General features: G+C 38.7%; 1 protein-coding gene across 9 annotated transcripts; it reads right to left on the bottom strand.

The window, feature by feature from the left end:
* Positions 1-1,280: 1,280 nt before the first annotated feature.
* On the bottom strand, positions 1,281-21,384 carry LOC106617909 (uncharacterized). 9 transcript variants are annotated; one of them, XR_011396938.1, is made up of 6 exons: positions 21,305-21,384; positions 17,595-19,150; positions 6,294-9,995; positions 6,027-6,174; positions 3,818-4,581; positions 1,281-1,925 (listed from the first exon to the last, which is right to left on the bottom strand). XR_011396938.1 is itself a non-coding variant. In XM_014235375.3 (5 exons), the coding sequence occupies exons 2-5, from the start codon at positions 18,196-18,198 to the stop codon at positions 1,841-1,843; spliced, it is 4,539 nt and encodes a 1,512-aa protein (XP_014090850.2). In that variant the 5' UTR covers positions 18,199-19,150; positions 21,305-21,384; the 3' UTR covers positions 1,281-1,840. The 9 variants fall into 9 exon arrangements, 6 of the variants coding, with proteins under 6 accessions (XP_014090850.2, XP_036216763.2, XP_036216762.2 ...); XR_004976153.2 differs by having other exon boundaries at positions 3,866-4,581; XR_011396937.1 differs by having other exon boundaries at positions 3,872-4,581.
* Between the last annotated feature and the right edge of the window lie 276 nt (positions 21,385-21,660).

The raw sequence follows: 21,660 nt of genomic DNA, 5'->3' as shown, positions 1-21,660 counted from the left end.
AAAAAAACTATTAATAGAAAAAAATAATTGGTATTTTCGAAAAAAAAATAAACTAATAAAAAACAACTTAATAAAACAAAATTAATCAATATAAAACTAAAAAAACTGTATAGAAAACATTAATAAGTAGCAATTAATAATAAATAATTAAGAGAAAAACGAAATAAATAAAATTTTAATTAAAAAAATTATAGAAAAAAATTAATGTAACAAAAAAGTAATAATAAAAAATTACTAGAACTAGAAAGTTTTATATTAGGTTTTAAATTTCTAAAATTTTATTTATAACCGTTAGAAAAATTGTATCAAAAGATATTTTTACTACCAATACAACCAAAGAAAAAGAAATTAACTTTAAAAAAATTTTAAGTTAGGCTTTAAATTTTTGAAATTTTATTTATCACCGTTTGAAAAATTATATCAAAAAATATTTTTAATACCAAAGAAGAAATTTACTTCAAGAAAATTTTAGGTTAAGTTTTAAATTTTTGAATTTATATTTATAACCATTTGAAAAATATTTAATATAAAATAAAATATTTAAACTATTGACATTTCTTTAAATTTTATTAATAACTGCTTTTAAAAGTTTTTCAAAGAAACAATTATTATTTTAACTATTTTTGACAAATTTCGCAACTTCTCCTATTTAGGAGAAATTCTAATTAAACAGTTCCTTTGAAGTACAATAGTAACTTTAAACTTTATATTTTTAAAAACCAAATTTATAAAATCGAATAAAAATCATATAAAGCGCTTCAAATTAAAATATGTATACCTCAAAAAGCCGTCTGTGCATTAATATTTATTATTTTTAGAGATCCCCCCGCAAACACTCTGTACACTTGCCTTGGATAAGTGACTACATTCCATTTGTTTGCGCTACATATTCACATTTATATATTTATTTATTCAATCATTCATATATATATATATATTTAAATACTAAAGCAACGACTTATCAAAATTATTACAGCGCCTATACAGTAATGTAAAAAGTACATAGTAGGTTTATTAATTGCTTTAAGCGCACGCATATGCGCATGCGCACACATTACACCAAGACAATGTATGTTTATATTTTTATATATTAAACAAAATCGCTACTTCTGTATGCACAATCATAGTTTGTGATTTGCACACGCAATTTTAGTATACAGTTAAAAGCAGCGTAGCTTAACGCAAAAACAAACTTTTTATCGAGTATTTTCAGTGTTGTGTTTCACTCATTTTCATATATAGGTATATTCTGCGCTACTTTTCAGAATAAAAAATTACAGTTTACAGCGAAAGAAATATATATATATTTATATATAAATATATAATTCATTTTTAATTAGTTAGTTTCAAATTTGCTTGTGTGTTTATGTTGCTATCACACATACACACGCATAATAGGTGTATGCCATTCACAAAATAGTTGCATATAATATTTTATATATATGTATACAAGTTATTATTAAATATATATAATTAAATCATATCTTTTATGCCGTCAATACAGTTTTCAACTATCAAATCATTATCGCCTTATTATAGCAGTATGCCAACACGACGACGCACAAGTGTACTTATGCCAGACAAACTTGCAACATCTAGTTACCTAACTCAATTCACGTAATTATATAGTATGTACTATCTGCTATAGTTGTTCTCGTTTTGTTTAACAATATTTAATAATAATTTTAATATAATTATATTTGTATTTTTTTTTATAGTAGATCCTATGTATCACTTTTCAAAAGCTTTTTAAACGCATTTGTTCGTCGCTCATAAAATTAGCTGCTCATCACTGGACGCTGGTTGTCACTTCCTCATGTTCTTTAACTCTCCCTGCGCTTTAAACGCATTCTTCTTCACCATACTCAGTCCACTGTTCGTCCAGCGATAGTTGTTGTTTGAATGGCGGTGGCGTACGTGCTGCACTGTTGAATAGAATGAGTTGCCAATATCAGTGATATAACTTTATTGATATAATATTTTTGCTAAACAAATGCGCTCAAAAAAATGCAAATCAAATGCAGTTAAATAAATGCAATTTAATACAGTAACAACGTAATGTAATTTTTTGTTAATGATATTGAAAATGTTTGTATGTGTGGGTTAGATTATAAGAAGAATATTTTTGTACAAACGTTTTTATGTTATGTAAATTTTAGTTTCTCTTATACCCAGTGCTTAAAGGCTCGCTAAAATTTGATGAATATATTTGGAGTTACGAGAAAAGTTTAAAGCACTAAGAGCTAGTATAAAACAAAATGCTATTAAATTTAATAAACATAAATTTAAATATTTTTAACTTTTTATGTACTTAAAATTTATTTAAAATAAAATGCAGTAATTTATAATTCTTATTACATGAAACCGTAAAAATAGAAATCCATAAACCAAAGTACGTTCCAAGCGCCTAAATATATGCAATGGGTATAAAAAATGCGTTCGTATTTGAATTAAGTGGTTATATACACTTGTATTTCAAAAAATTTAATTTTGTTTTTGCATATACACATAGCGAATGTACATATACATATATTGAGAATACTCGCCGAAAATTTGAAGCATATACGGCAAATCAAATAGTTTCGGAGATATGAGCGTATTTGTGGGAATTTTTTTTTTACTCAGTGTAATCGGCTCCAAAAATCCAGAACAAAGGCGGTAAGGAAAATTTCTTAGTAACGGTTGGAGATATAATTATTAGATTTAATTGTCAGATAATGATCGAAGAGCAAGTTTTTTGATAAAAGGTTTATTTCTAAGCCATTCACAAGTGTAAATTTTTTCACAATTTTTTTTTTTTTGGTTTGGAAAGCCGGCATTTTGTCAAACACAAAAATTTAACTATCCGTTCGATTATTAGCTGACTTCAATTATTTTAATAATTTTAGTTTTTTTTTTTGGTTTTTGGATTAGCGATAAATTTGAGTAGGAAAATCATTCTCACCGCCAATAAACTTTTTTCGGAGGTCTTTCTGGTGATCGGCTACGGAATCGAGGGAATCCATAATTTTTCAAAATTAATTAACGATTATTAAACTACATTATATTCCGAAAATGTACATTATTTCTATTTATGGACCTTTAAAACAAATTCATAAAAAAAAACGTTCTAACTTACAAGTGCATATAACCTCTCAAATTATATTATTCATTCTTATATGTTGATGTGTTTATAAACATTACATAAATGAGGCAAACAAAGCAAGCAAATTAATGAAAATTAATTAAAACAGTTGGTAGTAAATGTGTATGTGTTAATCAATTGCGAATTCTATGAACACATACTTTATATGAAGGTGCGTATGCAATAGCCAATTTCGCATTAGCTGTAAATTAGTACATGGTTCGAGTGACGAAAGAGGTTTACTTTTAGAGATTTTTACGATTCTAAGAAATTTGCGTAAAAGACATTATGTTTAAAAAAAAAAGAACGATTCGTTACAAAATAATTAGTGAAAGTACGAAGATAGTAAATTAATAGGGTACTAACTACAGCAGATAAGTACGAAGTGAGCGATTTTCATGTGCTGCGCCGCGAATCTATGCATGTATGATTGTATGTATGTGTATGTGTGTGAGTATGCAATGCATATTCTTACTGTCATTCTTACGACATACGAACTTGCGGGCGTTATGTTAATTCATGGCAACAATGACGACAATTAAATGCAGCAATAACAAGAACAACAGCAAATCGGAAACGCTGAAAATGAGGCGAAATGCTGACGCATATGATTGTTACAACGCCAAAGCAATATACAAAACTTGCACAAAGTGAATAACAACAACAACTAATGCAATGCAATAAGTAGCTAACTAATGCATGCCGTTGCATTAAGATGGGAATTGATTTGATTTGAATTACTCGCACGTTGACGTTCACAACAAATTGTTTGGCAAGTATGTGTAACGCCTAAAAGTATGCTGCAACTGCTTTCACATCCTCTCCTTCTCTCTAAATATATGTATATGCATATGTAAATCGCTCTCTGTATTGACGTTCTTAGTTTTGGAATTCGCTTCTTCGCTCGTTCGCTTGCTCGCTCGCTTATTCGGTTATTATTTTTTTGTTGTTAGCTTTGTTTTTCGTTGCGTTAATTTAGTATATTTTGCATTTAAATGTTACATTTGTAAGGCGTAGTTTTCCGCCAATACTTCACTCCCGCATTCCTTATGGTTTGGATATTTTCGTATATATTCTTTATTATTCGTTGCATGCACTTCAGACACACTAAACTCCTTGCATTTAGCACCCCACACTTCAATTGCTAAGTGGTTTAATTACCGCCGCTAATTGCTAAATCAATAGGTATAATTAGCGTTAAACGCTAAATCTTTGTTTCATGCGCGACGCCATCAATTTGCAAGGAGCCGGTGACTAATGATTTACATGTATTTTTCATTTTTCACTTGATGCTAATGCTGACTGATTTGGATGGAATTTTTGGTGGTAACAATGACAAATAGGAATAATAATTTGTTTTCTTTCTTTTTTATATTTGCAGTAGTTACGCTTAGAGATCGGTTATAAGCAAGCCTTCCGGTCATAACTGTCCACGACGATAGGGAGATCTAGATGGCCTAGTGGGTTAAGTGTTATGTGGTGGTTTTGCGTGGACGCAGTGTGGTTGATTGTTGGTTGGGAAATGTGTATTTGTTTAATAAATTTATTTGTGTTGATTTTTCGTAGTGGTGTGGTGAATAAATTAGAAGAAATCATAGTGTAAGTAAATAAGTAAATAAAAGCAAATCGAATTATATTGCAGTAAGCGTACAAAAAAGTATACGGAATCAGACATAGTACATATATATGTATGTTATGTGGTGCATGGAAGACTTAATTTGGAAAACAAAATTTTAGTTTAAAGAAGGCGCTATAGAAATATAAAATTGTTTTAAAAATATTTATTTGCGTGAAATACATGCCTCTAATGTGCATGGTACGCAAGCATTTAAGTTTTTAGCACCAATTTAGCTGTTAAGACACCGCAACCGCCTGCTTTAATCTATTTTAGCCAATTATCGTTTTAAAAACTGCAACCCAAAATGAACTTATATGATTTGCAGTATATTACCATTCACCGGGTCTAAGCTAAATTAATACTTTTCAATATAAAAAAATATGTTTACAATAAAAATGATGAGATATTATTAATATTGTGTACATAGAATGAGAGTAATTTTAAATTTTTTATATTTTTTGTTTTCCTTCACCAACTTATGCTTTTTTTATACTCTTGCAACATGTTGCTACAGAGTAATTTTAAATTTTTTTATATATTTTTTTTTGTTTCCTTATAGTGGTTTTTTATATTTAAATATATACTAAAGTGCTAAAAAAAAATTTCTTGTTCTAAAATAAGTATTCTAATAATAATAAATTAAAATTTAAATATGCTTCATGGCAGCTTTAACAAAGAACTGAAAATTACTTTTCAAATCTACGCTATTTGATTAGTTTTTACAACCAAATGTTGTTGAGTGCACACTATAATGCATATATTCATTGTTGTTATAATTTTTTTAAACCAGTGTACCTAATTTTTATGCAGTGCAGCTTCAATTGGAAAGTCTAACGCTCTCATTTTGATTACTAAATCTAATTCTCTTTCAATAGATTGTGTGTGTTTGCTTTTATTGCGTTTTTACACTACTTTTCCTAATTCCTTATTGTGATAATTTGGCTTTAACCTTGCATTGGTGCGTATAAAGTTAACGGTAAGGCACGCTATACCTGGCTATCTGACACGAGTAACATTCCGAACGCATATGCATGTATGTGTGTACGTATGTATGTGGCTTCTACCTACAATAACTGCTAAGTATTATCATAAAATGTAGTTTACAGCATTTACAGTTGATCCAAATATTTTAAAATTACCTTAATAACCTCGCCTTAAGTATTCTAAACCTTGTGTGTCAACATATACAATACACATATACATTTTAGAATCAATACCTTACTCAGACACAGTGGTTAGTGGGTAATTAAAATAAAAGCAATAAAAATCATACAACTGCCTTACCTCTCGCACGGCATTTCGCCCATATTCTTGGCGAGCGCCAAACGTTTGGCTTCCTCTTTCTTGCGACGATCTTCGGCTGCCGCCTTCATGGGGTCGTACGTGGAGCGTCGCTTCCACATGGCCATTTCTGCCTCCTTTTGTTTGGTCACTGAAAAAAAAGGCATGCATTAAAAATGTAATTAACCGCCGAAACAATTACATGCCGCACACGTTTCAAGCGAAACGCGTTTTGAATGCAAATGCAATGAGCGGCGTTGTGGCACTCACCCGACTGGTCTCTACGCACCGCTGATGAGGCCCGACCGCTCATTCCACCGCCACCACCACCGCCAAGCGTAGTGCCGCTTGTGGTCATGCACGATGCCACCGAGCGTACACTGCGATTGCTGGTGCGTGTCGGATCCGCACGACTCAGCCCCATCGATGAGCTACTCGGACTGCGTTTCATCATGTCGCCGCTCAATGCTGACGTTTTCAGTGTGCTTTTGGAATCGTTCTTGCGTAGAAAATTATTGCCCTGCGCCGGCTTGTACTTCGATATGTCCAAATACTTCGGTTGCACCCGTTGATTTGTCAGCTTTGTTGTAGATGGCACAGCGGCGGCAGTTTGTAGTAATTGCTTCTTTGCCGAGGCCAGCGAGTTGGGTACCTGTGATGCCAAACGACTGAGACTGGTGTCACGCGGCACTGACTGTCGCGTCGTTGTGGCGCCGCTGGAACGTGGCGCACTGCGTATGCCGCGCCGTGGTAATTCGGGCGTGTTCGGGCATGCCATAACGCCACAAGAGCCGACAGCTTGCTGTTGTTGTAATCTCGTTACAGGCGCAGAAGATGGCTTGCCCGTACCGGAACCGCCGCTTACGCGTTGCTTGCTACGTTCGATACGCATCAGTAGCGCTTTATTCAAACGCGTATTCGATAGCGGCACTGCAGCCGTGTTATCCACTTCCGCTTGCACATCATCATCGTGTTGGTGGTAATAGTGGTCATTGTCGTCTTCCTCCTCTTCCTCGACTTCCTCAGCACCACTTGAATAATACTCTTCGCCCATGTCATCCTCATCATTTATATAATATTGGAAATTTTCGTCGTAATCACCGATGGCATGCCGGAAATTATTGCTGCTCGCCGATTTTTTGATAATGCTAGCATTTTTGTTCGCACGCGTCGCCGCGGACTGCCCATCACCGCCGCCAACCAGCGAATAATTGTGTCGCGCAGCCGGTGGTGTGTAAATGTTGGAGAATTGTGGACGCGCCGCACGTTGAGTTGTCGCTATTTTCGCCGAGAATGAACTGGAACGACGTAATGGCGACTCCTGACCGCTTTGCACAGCCTGCGCTTGCGCTTGTGCATTTGCCGCTGCTACTGCCGCGCGACGTGCTGGCGAATTGCTGATGTTGCCATCGAAGGAGTTCTTGCGCGCACGCATTTGCCGCGCCAAGTATTCACCGCTGGTGAGCAACTTCAATTGCTGCTCATTGAAGCTGCTCGTCATCAGCTGCAAATGCTGTGCATTGCGGCTGTAGGGATCATTCGTAGCGACGCGCCGATGCAACGGTGAGTGATGGTAAGCGCTGCCGCTGGCCGCAGATGTGGGCGAGCCCAAGCCGTGCTGTGGACTGCCGCAGTCGTCTGGCGGCGAGTACAACGCCGAGGAATGAGCATGCGAGCGTGCCGAGTGCGCACGTGGCGACGCTGAAGAATGTGTAGTTGGCGGCGATTTTAGTGAATTCTTACGAGAAAGCGACTGCTGTAAATTGCTAATAGCAGCCGCTGTCTTCTGCAAATAAATATCCGCCTCTTCGTCGCCAACACCACCCTGTAACAACACATTCTGCAGTGGCGCACGCGTACGACTTGCACTGCGCGCACGACCAATTGAATGCAGCGGTGAGGGTATTTTCGAAGGACTCTTTGGAGGCTTGCAAATGCCCTCGGCCGGCTGTCCACCGCTGCTGTACGCGCCGCTCGACAACGTTGGATCGCTCGAATAGTCACATTCGCCCGACAAGCGATAACGCTCGGCAAGACTGCGATTCAGCTTGGCAGCGCTGATGCACTGTTTGCTATTGTAAATGCTATCGTCGGTGAGCGAATCAGCACCGGCTGCTGTATCGGAAGCGCACGTGTAGCTGCGCGTCATCAACGCTGTCTGCGACGCATCTGTGTGAATGCGAGTTTTTGACGTGTCTGAAGCGAGGCTGCGTGCCCGCGCATTGCGTGCCCACTCCTGTATCCAATCGTTTTTTGTTTGTGCCGTCTTCAACACCGCTGCATCGGATAGTTGCTGGTGTGTAGGTGTATCCGGTGGTGATTCTATATAACTGCGTGTCGCCGCGAATTTCGCTTGTGTATTATCCTTTTGATTGGTGAACAAGTTCAAACGATATTCAGCTTTTTGATGATCAGTGAAACCACCTCCCGAGTACGCGCTAGCTGTATTCGCCTTCAGTTTCATTTCATTGCTTACATACTCCGAGGAGTCAATTTGTGACGTGGACAAACCAGATTTACGCGTCAAACGCGGACGTGGATCAAGCGCGCTTTTTTTAGCGAGCACACCACTGGTTGTCACGCTGGTGAAACAACCCAAATCGCCATCATCCTCCGTAGGCGTTTTCTGTCCGTTATCAGCTTGCGATGGCGCGGATTTTGTTGCCGAGGCATTGCGCAGCACGCGAGACTTTATCTTCTCCAAATATGCGCCCGCCGACTCATGCGAACCCAAAATGAGATCGCGCTCGTTATATGCGTGCGGTGATTGCGGACCCTGTTCTACTTCTGCGTCGTGGTAGTAATTCACCTCGAGCACATTCGAGCGATTGTTCACATGCACTGGGATTTTTGTGTTACACAGCTGCGCATCCACATCAACCCCACTGCTGCTTAGTTGCAAATGCTTCGGACGCTGTTGTGCTTTTAATGCCTGCTGAGCGCTCTTGTCGATGTTCATTAGATCCTTTTGCTCCTCCGTATAATTGTCGCCGTCCAGCGTATAAGTGCCAGTTTCACTGATATTATCCGCCTCTAAGTTGTAGTTCTTTAATTCGGCGAGCGGCGGTTGCGCGCAAAGAAAGTCCACTTTCTGCAAGGCCAATTGCATAGCGGTCGAGCGCGGCGTGAATTGTGTGCGATTCGCTACTAGGTTGGCAGCGCCTTTGGGCAGCTGCAGCGGCGGTGGTTTCTGCTTGCTGACATTTTTGCGCGTGGGCGGTAAGGGCTTCTGTGCAGTGTTCGCGCGTTCGTTGGCGCTGTTTTGACTATTACGCGTCGCTGATGACGTTTGCGCAACGGCATGCTGACCGTGCGCGTGCAACTGTGACTCTTGTGTACTAGAACGCGGTGACCAACTATGTCGCTTGCTGGCGTCGCGTACACGCGATGTGCTGCGATCACGCACACGCAGCTTCACTTTCGGCACATCGCCGCCACCACTATCGTATGAGTTATCAACGGCGCCCGCGCTATTGCGCGCATGACGTGCGTTGGCGCTGCCACTCAGCGGTGTTGCTGACACTGAGCTAGTCATTGTGGTTTCCTTATTGGTGGCAGCATCGCCAGCTTCCAGTTTCGACATGGATGCACCACGTCGGTGACGACTCTGAAAACGCTCCATCATGCTTTTGTAACGCGCTTTAGCTGCTTCAGGATCACAACCGCTGTCATTGAAGTTGTCAATTGTAAAAGCATACGACTGTTTATTTGCTGTTGCTGTTGTGGTAGTATTAGTTGCATTGGAGGCGGATGAATCATCGTCGTGCGGCAACGACTCGCTATTGTCTGCACCGCTGGCAAGCAGCGCCGCCGCATTGATGTCCGACATAGTGGACGGTGTAACGCAACCGCTGTCACTGCCGTTACCATCGACAACGCGCTTACTTTTGCCTAAACCGGCTGTCGAACAGTCGATGCTGTGGTTGTGGCTATGGCCGTGGCTTTCTATGCGTTCGCTTTTGCTCAACATATCTGCGAAAATGTCGGAATTGAGAGAAAAATATACAATTATATTAAGCGTGCATATTACAATTATTAAGTGAAAACGAAAATAAAAACGAAAAAAAAAAGGAAAATTATTGAGATTTGTGCAGTTGAAGTGCTTAGGAGAGACGGTGGTGGGGTGGCGTTAGTGGCAAAGTGAAGCAAATGTAAAAATTTGTTCCGTGCGGTATAGAGATTGCTTTTGATTGCTTTCCAACAACGAATGCGTGCGATTATTGTTGCTTTTGCTATTGCATATTGGACAAATATGGTTGCTGTTGTGGCACAGTGAAGCAATACGCCAACTTACATACGTATTTTCATACTCCACATTCAAGTTAAGGTAGGGAAAAATGTCAGCTCAGGCAACGGTACGTCGTTACAGCATATAATACGTGTATGGGCAGCAGCGTAGCCAGGAAACGGTGTGGAGGTGAGATCACACAATTTTTAAACAGACTAAACACCTATTCGTCCCACAGAAATTTCACACTTGTTTACACAATTTACTTGCTATACGTTGCACAACCATGACGGTATGGCAAGTGAAGGCCAAAGTTCGAACGAAACTCACATTTTACCTGACTTTTCTATTGAACTTCGCTACGCAAGCGCAACACTCCACTGCCAACGTCACGTAGAGCGGCAGAGCAGTAAACGGCAACGGTGAATTTATGGAAGTGTTTTGCGCAGAATTTCTGCGTTTCACTTTGAAATTTCTCTGATTTTACCTTTTTTGCTGTTTACACTATTTTTTCTATTTTGCTAATAATAGCAAACCACGAGCAGATAACAACTTTTCCATAAACACAATTACTGCGTATTTATGTAAATATATACATACATGTATGTATGTAGGAATATATTATATATGGTATAAGTAGTCATGCTGCTAAACAATTTAGCGAAGCCCACGCACTATGGTTTATCTCCAAACAGACAGACACATTTATATAAATATCAACAGTGAAACGTCGGACAAAGAATTGTTACAAATATACATATATATATATATATATATATATATATATATATTTGTACATATAGTATGTGTGTGTAGGTATGTACAGGTCCATATCTCGCTATGTTATGGGCAAGCCACAAAGCCACAATCTTTGTGTTTCATCGGTCAGTGTTTTTCTTGTTGTATTTAGTATATAAACAATTAATTGAAATGCCAAATAGCGGTAATTATTTATACATTTTAATTATGCAGAGTTGTTAAAGAATGTACAGTTACTAAATAAATTACAATAATAAGAACATACCAAAGCTGGAGATATACATACATATATACATACATATATTTACATGCATGAGTGTTTTGTGTTATTGGTTGCTGTTGGGTGCCAAGCATATTGAATTTATTTATTGATTATTTAATTAGTTAAGTATATTTAGATTTGTACTTATGTATACAGAAGTATGTGCATGTTGTTTGTAAATACACATGTTAATACAAAATTTGATATTAAAAAATATTAGAAAAGAAGCTGTTGCACGTCGCAGCTTCGAAAATGGGTATAAATACATAGATATGTACAATATATAAATTAAAAAATATTTTTATTTTCATTTTCATTTTTCAAATTTCATTTTTATTAATTTAAACTATTATTTTATTTTTAAATTTATTTTTAGTTTTTACTTCGAATACTGAATTTAATGTTTGTTAAATTAACCCAATTTTGAATAGTTTTTTATGAATTATAATATATTTTATTTTGTTAACTGTATTTTTTGTATTAACCGTCATTTTTTTATTAACTGCTTTTTTATTATTGTAATTTCTTTAAATTGTAATTTTTTTATTAAATTGTATTTTTTATTATTAAATTGCAATTTTTTTATTAAATTGATATTTTTTATTAAATTGTATTTTTTTTATTAAATTGCAATTTTTTTATTAATTTATAATTTTTTAATTAATTTGTAATTTCTTAATTAAATGGTAATTTTTTTATTATACGTCAGCCAAATTAGTACGACCTTCGCACTGATTTATTTTTTACTGCCTCCATGAAGCAAATTTGTGTAACAAACATTTAGTGAATTATTGTTGAAATAGAAAATCTAAATTTTAGATAAAACTTGAAAAACAACACACATATGTACATATACTCAATATATACATACAAACATACAAAGTACATAACATGACAGCACAACTCCCAATCTGACCAACCTCCCCCCCCCCCCCCCCCACCTTCATCCAGCTCCAATCCCCGTGCGAGAACCACACAGCAACTCCTGGTTCCTCGCACAGTCTGTTCCGTGTGTCAGACCATAATACGCCGGAATGTCACATCAGTCAAGTGCAATTCTTGTACTGGCTGGTGTCACTTTCTGTCGTGTTCTGGCCTGCGCACCACACGAGAGTGGAGTGCGTTGTATGTTGCCCCATGCTGTGGGAGTCTGCCCCCGCAATCACAAACAGTGGCGTCGCCAACCAACACCATAGTGCGACAACCGCCCATGCGGATAGCACAGCTGCAACAACCACCACCTACACGCACCCCACTCACCCCTAGGATCACGACTGGACACCCGCGACAAACGCGACTCTTACAATTCAACTGCAACGGACTCCAGAGCAAGATCGAGGAGATAGTTGCATTTATGAGCCGGGAGCGCGTAACGATAGCTGCGGTCCAAGAAACCAAGTTAAACAGCCGCTCAGATCTTCTGAGTTGTGCAGGTTTCAACGTTTTACGTAAGGATCGCGAGCGAGATAATGGTGGAGGCCTAGCCTTCATATTGCACAACACCGTGCAATATCGTCTAATCGATGTTGACATCGACCGCAGGGACACTACCCTAGAATGTCAGGGAATAGCTGTCCGGTCAGGCGATGTCGAGCTCGAAATATTTAATATATACATCCCCCCAGTTACATGTTGCCCAACAGGATATCACCCGAATATAGATGCGCTACTTCGTGGTGAAAACCGTCTGGTGCTAGGCGACTTTAACGCGCATCACGATCTTTGGCATTCCTGCCTGTCAAACGATCGTAGGGGGATGGAGCTGGCGGAACAGATAGACGATTCGACATTCTGCACAATGAATGACGAAGCCCCCACCAGAATTATGGGCACCTGTAATAGCTCGCCAGATATTACCATCGCTAGCGGTGGTCTGATAAATAGTATAACCTGGCGACCTATGCTAACTCTTGCATCAGACCATCTGCCCATAATTATCTCGATCGAGAAACCTCCTGACTTTATTTCTGTGGATAACCGCACCTATGTTAACTTTAACAAAGCTAACTGGGTCGGCTTCACAGAATTTACTGAGAGCACCTTCAACGCACTATCCATTCCTACGGACGTCATCGTTGGCGAGCGTCAATTCCGCAAGGTGATCGCTGCTGCTACAGCTCGCTTCATACCGGCTGGAAGAATAGCGGAACTCCGCCCCAATTTCCCAGCCGAAGCAGCTGTATTAGCAAATGAGCGCGACACCTTACGCCATGCCGATCCCTGTGATCCCCGAATAAGGGATCTCAATTTGGAGATTCGGCACATGGTAAACCATCATAAGCGGACAAAATGGATAGAGCACCTGAAGTCCTGCAACCTCTCCACCGGTGTGAGTAAGCTTTGGACTACTGTCAAGGCCCTGTCAAATCCGAGGAAACATGACGATCGGGTTGAAATCCAATTCGATGGCCATGCCTCCTCGGACCCGAAGAAGTGCGCGAGCTACTTTAGCCGGCAGTTTATACTGCACCCTTCGACCGACAAGGCCAAACGATGTGTTACCCGACGGTTGCGCAAAATGCCAAAAGACTGCGCACCACTTACTTTCACCGATGAGGAGGTTCAGAATGTCATCAAAAAGGCGAAATCATCCAAATCCATCGGCCCTGACGGAATAAACATGCTGATGTTAAAACATCTAGGCCCAACGGGAGTAAACTACCTCACCAAGGTCCTCAACCTGTCGATATCCACTCTTCAAATACCCGATGTGTGGAAAGTCGGAAGAGTGGTCCCACTACTGAAACCTGGGAAACCCGCCAACAAAGGGGAGTCTTATCGCCCGATAACTCTCCTTTCCCCAGTAGTGAAGACACTTGAGGCCTTGTTACTCCCGTCATTCACCCACCACCTGAGCCTAGCAGACCATCAGCATGGTTTCCGTAAAGTGCACAGTACCACCACAGCACTTAGCGTCATAAACGCCCAGATAGTTCATGGCCTGAACCAGAAGCCACCCTGCGAGAGGACGATCCTCGTAGCGTTGGACTTGTCAAAAGCTTTTGACACAGTCAATCACGCAACGCTACTTGAGGACCTGGAACAATCAACGCTCCCTCCAGGGTTGAAGCGGTGGACCATGAACTACCTGAGCGGTCGACACTCATCCGTACTATTTCGAGGTCAAAACTCCAAACTCAGAAAAATTAAACAGGGGGTTCCGCAGGGCGGTGTCCTCTCCCCGCTACTGTTTAATTTCTACATTTCGAAACTCCCCCAGCCACCAGCGGGAATTTCAATGACCTCGTACGCAGATGACTGTACGATATTGACGTCGGGCAATGGAATCGATGGCATGTGTTCAAAAGTAAACGGCTACCTCTCCGATCTTTCTCGCTTCTTTTCTGCAAGGAACTTAACACTCTCCCCCACTAAATCCACAGCGACCATCTTCACCAATTGGACGAAGGAGTACAGACTGGACCTGAACATTTCAGTCGATGGCACAAAAATTCCGACAGTAAATAACCCTAAAATTTTAGGCGTCACTTTGGACAGTCTGTGCTCCTTCACTCCTCACACGACCGCGATAACTGCCAAAGTACAGAGCCGCAACAAAATCCTCAAGTCGCTTGCCGGCAGCTCATGGGGAAAGGACAAAGAAACGTTGTTGGCAACATACAAGGCAATCGGCCGGCCGGTCCTCAATTATGCAGCCGCAATATGGTCGCCTGGATGTAGTGACACGCAGAATAAGAAGCTCCAGACTTGTCAGAACACTGCACTCCGGACTATCACGGGGTGCCTCTTGATGTCCCCAATCGAACACCTACACAGTGAGGCCCGTATGCTTCCGGTTAAGGAACATAATGAGCTCCTCTCCAAGCAGTTTCTGCTGGGATGTTTTCGCAGAAACCACCCCTGCAGACGCCTGCTTGCAGCGCAGCAGCCTCCTAGGAACATCAAGAGGTCCTTCCTTGACTACGTCGACGACATCAGACAGCACGTCGACCAGACTTCGGACGCAACTAACTTCAGACAAGCACTGACCGCCATTCACAGTGGAGCCATTAACACCTTCACCGACTCCCTTTCAGTGAATGGCGTAATACGAGTCAAACCACCACCCATTGCAGACACAGAGCTCGAGTTGCCTCGCGAATCTAGAGTGACCCTCGCGCAACTTCGTTCTGGATACTGTAGCAGGTTAAACTCCTACCTATCCAGAATAGACCCCGACATACTAAACACATGTCCTGCATGCAATGAGTCTCCGCATGACACTAACCACCTCTTTGCATGCCCTACAAACCCCACTCATCTAACACCCCTTTCCCTATGGTCCGACCCCGTCGAAACAGCTCGTTTCCTGGGCCTTCCGTTAGATGACCTCGACGACAACGAATCTAGAATTTATCACCCAAACGGGGATTAGATAATCGTTATAACAACAACAACAACAACAACAAAGTACATATAAAAAAACTACAAAAATAAAAGGTTCGAAAAAATGTGCAAAATTTTTACAACCAAATGCTTAAATACATACATACATTGAAAAAATAAAATAGAAAATATTTTATATTTTAATAAATCGAACGTGGGTAGGAATATGAATTGTTAAAAATATGAAATTCATATGCAGATGAGCACACACAGGTTGTCGCTAACCAAATATAGTTAAATATGTTCTTTAAATACTTCAAATGAATTTTTTGTTATTGTATTGTAGTATATTTTTTTTTTAATTTAAACACAGTGACAACATGAGTCATGTGTTAGGGTGCGACAGGCCGCAACCAGAAATGGGCTTCGAAAAATTGCGTCAAGTTTCGTTGTAGCAGATAAACAGCGACAGATATACAGATTAGCTCAGCTGAATTACAAATGTGACCGAAAAGCGCTATATAGCTGCTCAATTGGTGATTCATGTAGTAAGCACTTAGCGCACTGTCAGCTAAGCACAACGCAATGGAGTACTTACGTACATGTGTATGTGTGTGTATAGGTGTATGGAAATTGCCATACATTGGAGTAGAGGTTAGTAAACAGAAGTTATAAAAGTAAACAAACACCGTTTGTATGGAGAAATTACAGTCAATAAGACCGCTTCTTCGCAGGTTTGCTACGCGCATATGCAAAATATAGCATTTTTATGATTATTATAAACACACATTTTGAAATTACTACAGGTAATGGGTATACAGCGCTAGAATTTTAAACTAATTGAGGTATATCGGGCAGCCATGCAGAGCTGAGGGAATAATATTTTTGCACAAAATTCGAGCGAAAAGTGGGCTAATCAAGCGCTTACAAAATACGAGAAGCATACACATTTTAAAACGCGCACAACTACATACATACATACATACAAAAATACACCTGTACGTTTATCGAAATTAGCAATAAAATGCAAAATGGAAATAGTTTTATTAAAATAAAACTGAATGACTGAAGAGTCAACAAACCGAATTAGGTAATACGCGTATTTGAATATGTGTGTGTGTGTGTGTGCTGTCCAAAGCGACAAGTGCGACGTGAGCGCAATTTGAATGACAATTAACATTTCCAGCATAGCCAATGCAGTCAACAGCGGGAACAACAGTCTCCGCAAAAGGCATAAGCCACCACAAAAACGCAACAGCAATGAAGTTAACAATGAGCGTAATATTTTAGTGTTGAAAATGCATTGAAATAAAAGCAAAATATATGTATGTACATTCACAAATATGTGCATGTATGACCGTAAAACGTTAATAAAAAGCAGTACCATAAGATGAAACTGCTTGGCGTGAATGATGTGCAATTGCGGCTGCTCGGTTTGAAACAACTGATATACGAAATATTTCGCAAATACACACGTACATATATACATTCACAGTGATCCAAATCGATAGCTAATAACAGTGGATTTTTTTAAACACTTTTCTAAGCTGTTGTGCAGTGTATTGACACTTTTGTTATTGTATGGAAATTTTTTTATTTGTGGAGGATTTTTTCTAATTGGAACTATGAATGAACATATACAACTTTTTGCTAGATCTTCTTTTTGTAATGATCGGGATTACTAGTTGTTATTAGGGTTTTGTAGCAGCTTATGCATAACTCAGAAGTTTGAGATGACAGGGCTTTAATTAAATCCGGTTTTGCTCAGGTTGAACATGATTCACCGTCGAAAAGTAGCAATGAGCCATCAAGTGCTAGCCGTACATCGATGAAATTTATATAAAACAGTTTTTTGTCGAGTTTATCTGTATGCCTAAGAGTTCAAATGTAGACGCGCCTTTCGACCCACTGTCACTAACTCACTAACTGCTTACTATTGCCGATCGCTAAAGCTTTTGTTCAAGTTTTTTTTTTTTTTGACTATTTTTTCACTCACCTTTTTCATTGCAAAGCGGTTTGCCAAAACAAAATTTTGCATTTGAGTCATCAACCGCCACAGCTAGCCCAACTCCATAACCAGCACCAACAATATCTCTATCGAAAGCGTCAGCATTAGTTGCCGATGCTTGTGAATTAACTAGATAGTGCGAGGATGAGCGGTTTTTTAACTGTTGCAGCTGCGCTTGCTGCTCAATGACATCATCGATCTTCTTCAAATTTTCCGGTGTGGTATCGGTCTTCTCATGCCCGTCCGAAAACGAATCACATTCATAGTCTGTGCAACAATTGCTTGTTGGTGTATCTAACAATTGTTGATCTTGCAACAGCTGTTGTTGTTGTTGCAGCGTTGTTTCGCCTAATTTCCGCAGTACATCACAATCGTACGTTGACGGTGTTGTTGGGCTTTCATAAGGCGAACGGTCGATAGTTGCGTGAAAGTTGCGCATGCCGTCAACATTCTCCACACCTGCCATTGTATCTGTAGCGAGAGCGTTTGACGCTAACGTTGCCGTAGCGTTAGCCACATTTGTATTATCCATTGAGCTTGTTGTTGCTGTTGCTGTGTTGTTAGAATCATTGGCGGTTGCGTATGATGTCATTATATTTGCTTAAATATTCACTGACAGGCAACCAGAACACGCAGGGAATTTGGTTGTCTTGTTTTTTTTTTTATTTATTTTTTGGTTTTTTTTTGTTATGCTTTTTGGCAAGTTGAGAGAAAATGTACAGGTACCTATCTCGAACTCTTACCTCGTGTGGCAAAGTATTAAAATGTGTTCACGCTTACTAAAAAGTTGTACAATAAATTAATTAATCAACTAGGAGTGTGACGCTGTGTCCGCTTTGCTGCGCTTTCCCGTTCTATTATGCCTATTTATACGTGCTCTCTCCTTACTTTTCCTGCCGCTTTGACTATTTTACTTCTTTCGTTTTCGGTCTCTGCTACTTTGTGCGTTCGTTCTTATCACTAGTAGTTACATTAGCAACAAACTGAAAATTTGTTTGCCTTTAGGATGCAAGCGTGAGTGTGTGTCTATATGGGGGATAGGTGGACGTGGATCTTTATGACGCTGTGTGCCGAGTGTTGGCGATTTCGTAGTTGTACGCTCGCTTATGAATTTTTACGTGCGATTGTATGTGCAGGTGCCGTGGGTGTTACCTCTTCATGTATTGTATTTTTCGCTTTTATATATGATAAATTTCTGTTCCTGTTGGTGCTGTTGTTGTCGGCGTTTTCGCAAAGTTCGTTAGCTTTTTCGCTGCGACAGCGAAAATATTTGTCATCAGACGTGTTTGTTTTGCATTGAATTTGATTTTAAACTTCAAAAGCGACACGTCTGACATCGGCCGCTTTCAACTTGCTTGTTGCCACATTATTGCCAAATTCTTTTACTAAGTTTGACAGCTTGATTGGTGTAACAGCCAGAAGAACTTAACATATGAAACATAGAATGATTGACGTGGAGTATTCTAAGGTGGTGGCTGGGCGTTTATTTGGTGCTATCCGGTTTGGTTAGTTGGTCAGTTGGTTGATTAACCACGAATCGGCAACTGTAAAAGAAATAAAGCAAAATTAATATATGCGGACAAAATAATAAATAAAACAACAACACTAAAAGTTACAAGGCAGCGGATATGTGTGTTTTCTTATTTATTGTACGAGTTTCGTGTGTGCCAAATTTTCTACATACACTTGTATGGTTGCATGTGCGTACACATGTACATATGTATGTATGTATGTAGAAGCATACTGTAGTTTCCTATTTTAGACATACTTTTTACACAAAACTCTTCTCAAAACTTTTTTGCGTTCGATGAAATAAGAAAATCGAATTTGAATTGAAAATTTTCAAGGTTTTCGGAGCTCTTGTAAGAAAATTTTGTGCTTTCGATTTTATTCAAGTACCTTTTCACTTGAATGACTCGAATATATTTTTGTTTTGTGTTTTCAAGCAAAGTGCGTCAATGGCATTGAAAAACTAAATAGGATACATTAAAAAAAAAAAGAAGTCCCTTACAGCTAAAACACTTAAACGTTAGTATCAGCTGTGTCAAAAGCGCGTCCACTTTGTTCGTGCACATGTAGAAACGTTCAACGACCAAGGGCGTCAATTCACTGCCTCCGTCTATTTGTGTTACACAAAAAGACAACAACACACACAAACAGATAGCGACAGCATAAAATTTCGAAACTTCTTCATTGGACTGCTAAGGTTATAGCCACCTTTTATTTTCACCTTTTTTGGTTTTTTATTTGATTTCTTGCATCTCCGTGTTATTTGAAGTTCATTCAATTTATCACACTAATGAACAGTATTCTAAGCGCTTTATTCTCTCTATTGTTTCTTAATGCCGTGTTATTTGCATTTCTAGTTTCTCATTATTCTTAGATTTAGAATTAAGTTAATAGTTAACGGCAAAATGCCACTGTCCGCACTCTAGACTTTTATGATGTCCAACCGTCTCTATTAGCAAAAACACTGAATCCAATCGGTATATACTACCTACAAACTAGTGGTCATAGCCGCTTGAATTGTTTTGGCCAAGTGAATGCCAATATGACACTGAGTAAATGATTCGAAGAGAGCGCAATAGTGATGTACAGAAAAAGTTTAAAGTAATCGCATAAGTTTATCATTTTCATTTTGAGTACTTAGCAAAACCAACGATTCAGCATAAAGTCGAAGACATGATGCATGTATAAATTGCCAATAATATGCTATTATGAAAATACTGCTGCTATATTGGCTTTTTTCAATAATTTTACCAATTTTTTACATTCAAAATCGAAATTAAGCCAAAAGTAGTCACCACTGTTAACGAATACTAAAGACTTCTCCAACACCAATTTGAGTATCATATATTTACTCTCGCGAACTCACTTCTCTTTGAAACACAAATTCCAATCAGAGTGTACAAGTCCAACCAATTTACCGTCATCTACAGCTAATTACCAAATTGTCAATTACATATGGTACGTTGTGCTTGTGCCAACTAATGAATGGATTGTAATGGCAAATTGTCACTGCGTTTACTACTTTCAACTTTGATTGCACATAATGAAACATTTTTACAACCACTCTTTGTTAGTTGTGAAGCACTTTACATGGCAAAATATCATTGTACATTTGAAAAAACAGGTGGGTAGGAATTTTCAAAGGCATATTCCGCTGCAGGTGCATTTTACACATCAGTGAACACCTCATATGGAAGCCAATTTGCGGTCACACCCTGACGAACAGCAAGACCAATTACGCTCTCCTATTAGAACTTTAAGAGCATATCATTCACTATACAAAGCGCGAATATGTGTTTAGCTTTGTATATCTTTTTCTTTTCTAAAATGTATGAATATGCACAAAATTGTAAAATCACATTTGTTTCAACTGCGAAATTGTTACGCCGTTAAATGGTCATTTATGTAGTTATTTCTTTGTACAGAACTTATTTTCGTTCACTCTAACAACAAAACAACGCACAATCTGCACTCGTGTGCTCACTCGGCGCTATGCCTCACGGCGGGCTCTGTATTGGCATTTTCTTTTCATTTTTTTTTTTTTTTTTATATAAATTTACAATGTGTTTCTTTTAATTCACTGCATATTTGAGTTGCATTTATTGATACACGAATTGTTGTGTAAATTGTTTACTTATTGATGCAAATTTTTTGCAGTTAATTCGTGATTATTTACACCAAAAACATACCGTGAGGAAAAGCAATGTTATCTACCGTTGTCCACACAAAAACTTCCAATTAGACTATTCTGACATATCAAAGAGAGTGAATGTGTCAAACGAGCCCATAGAGCACAGAGTTGCATGCGACTTTGCGAGTTTAAAAATATTTAAAGACATGTGTTAGGAAGAGTTTCATAGCTGATTTTTACTAATTTCTTCATTTTAAAAAAAAAATTCAAGTTGGTTTGGTGGAAATAGCGTAAACTATACAATTTTATACTGTATTAAATATTTAGGAGACCATGTGCAATAAATCAAACAAATACTTGCCATGTACACAATGAAATAATTTGAATGTTATAGATATTTATATTTAAAATAAC

Source organism: Bactrocera oleae, chromosome 6 (genome assembly GCF_042242935.1).
Source record: "Bactrocera oleae isolate idBacOlea1 chromosome 6, idBacOlea1, whole genome shotgun sequence".
Classification (NCBI taxonomy): domain Eukaryota; kingdom Metazoa; phylum Arthropoda; class Insecta; order Diptera; family Tephritidae; genus Bactrocera; species Bactrocera oleae.
Note: the sequence above shows the minus strand (reverse complement) of the source record. Positions and strands in the feature narration are given on the sequence as shown.

What these genes read in the sequence shown, in the direction of transcription:
- LOC106617909 (XM_014235375.3), bottom strand. Translation starts at nt 18,198, where the DNA reads ATGACATCATACGCAACCGCCAATGATTCTAACAACACAGCAACAGCA. An exon ending in ACCGCTTTGCAATGAAAAAG is followed by an intron (nt 9,996 to 17,594) that starts GTGAGTGAAAAA and finishes ACATTTTCGCAG; the next exon opens with ATATGTTGAGCAAAAGCGAA. An exon ending in GGCGAAATGCCGTGCGAGAG is followed by an intron (nt 1,926 to 6,026) that starts GTAAGGCAGTTG and finishes TCTATTCAACAG; the next exon opens with TGCAGCACGTACGCCACCGC.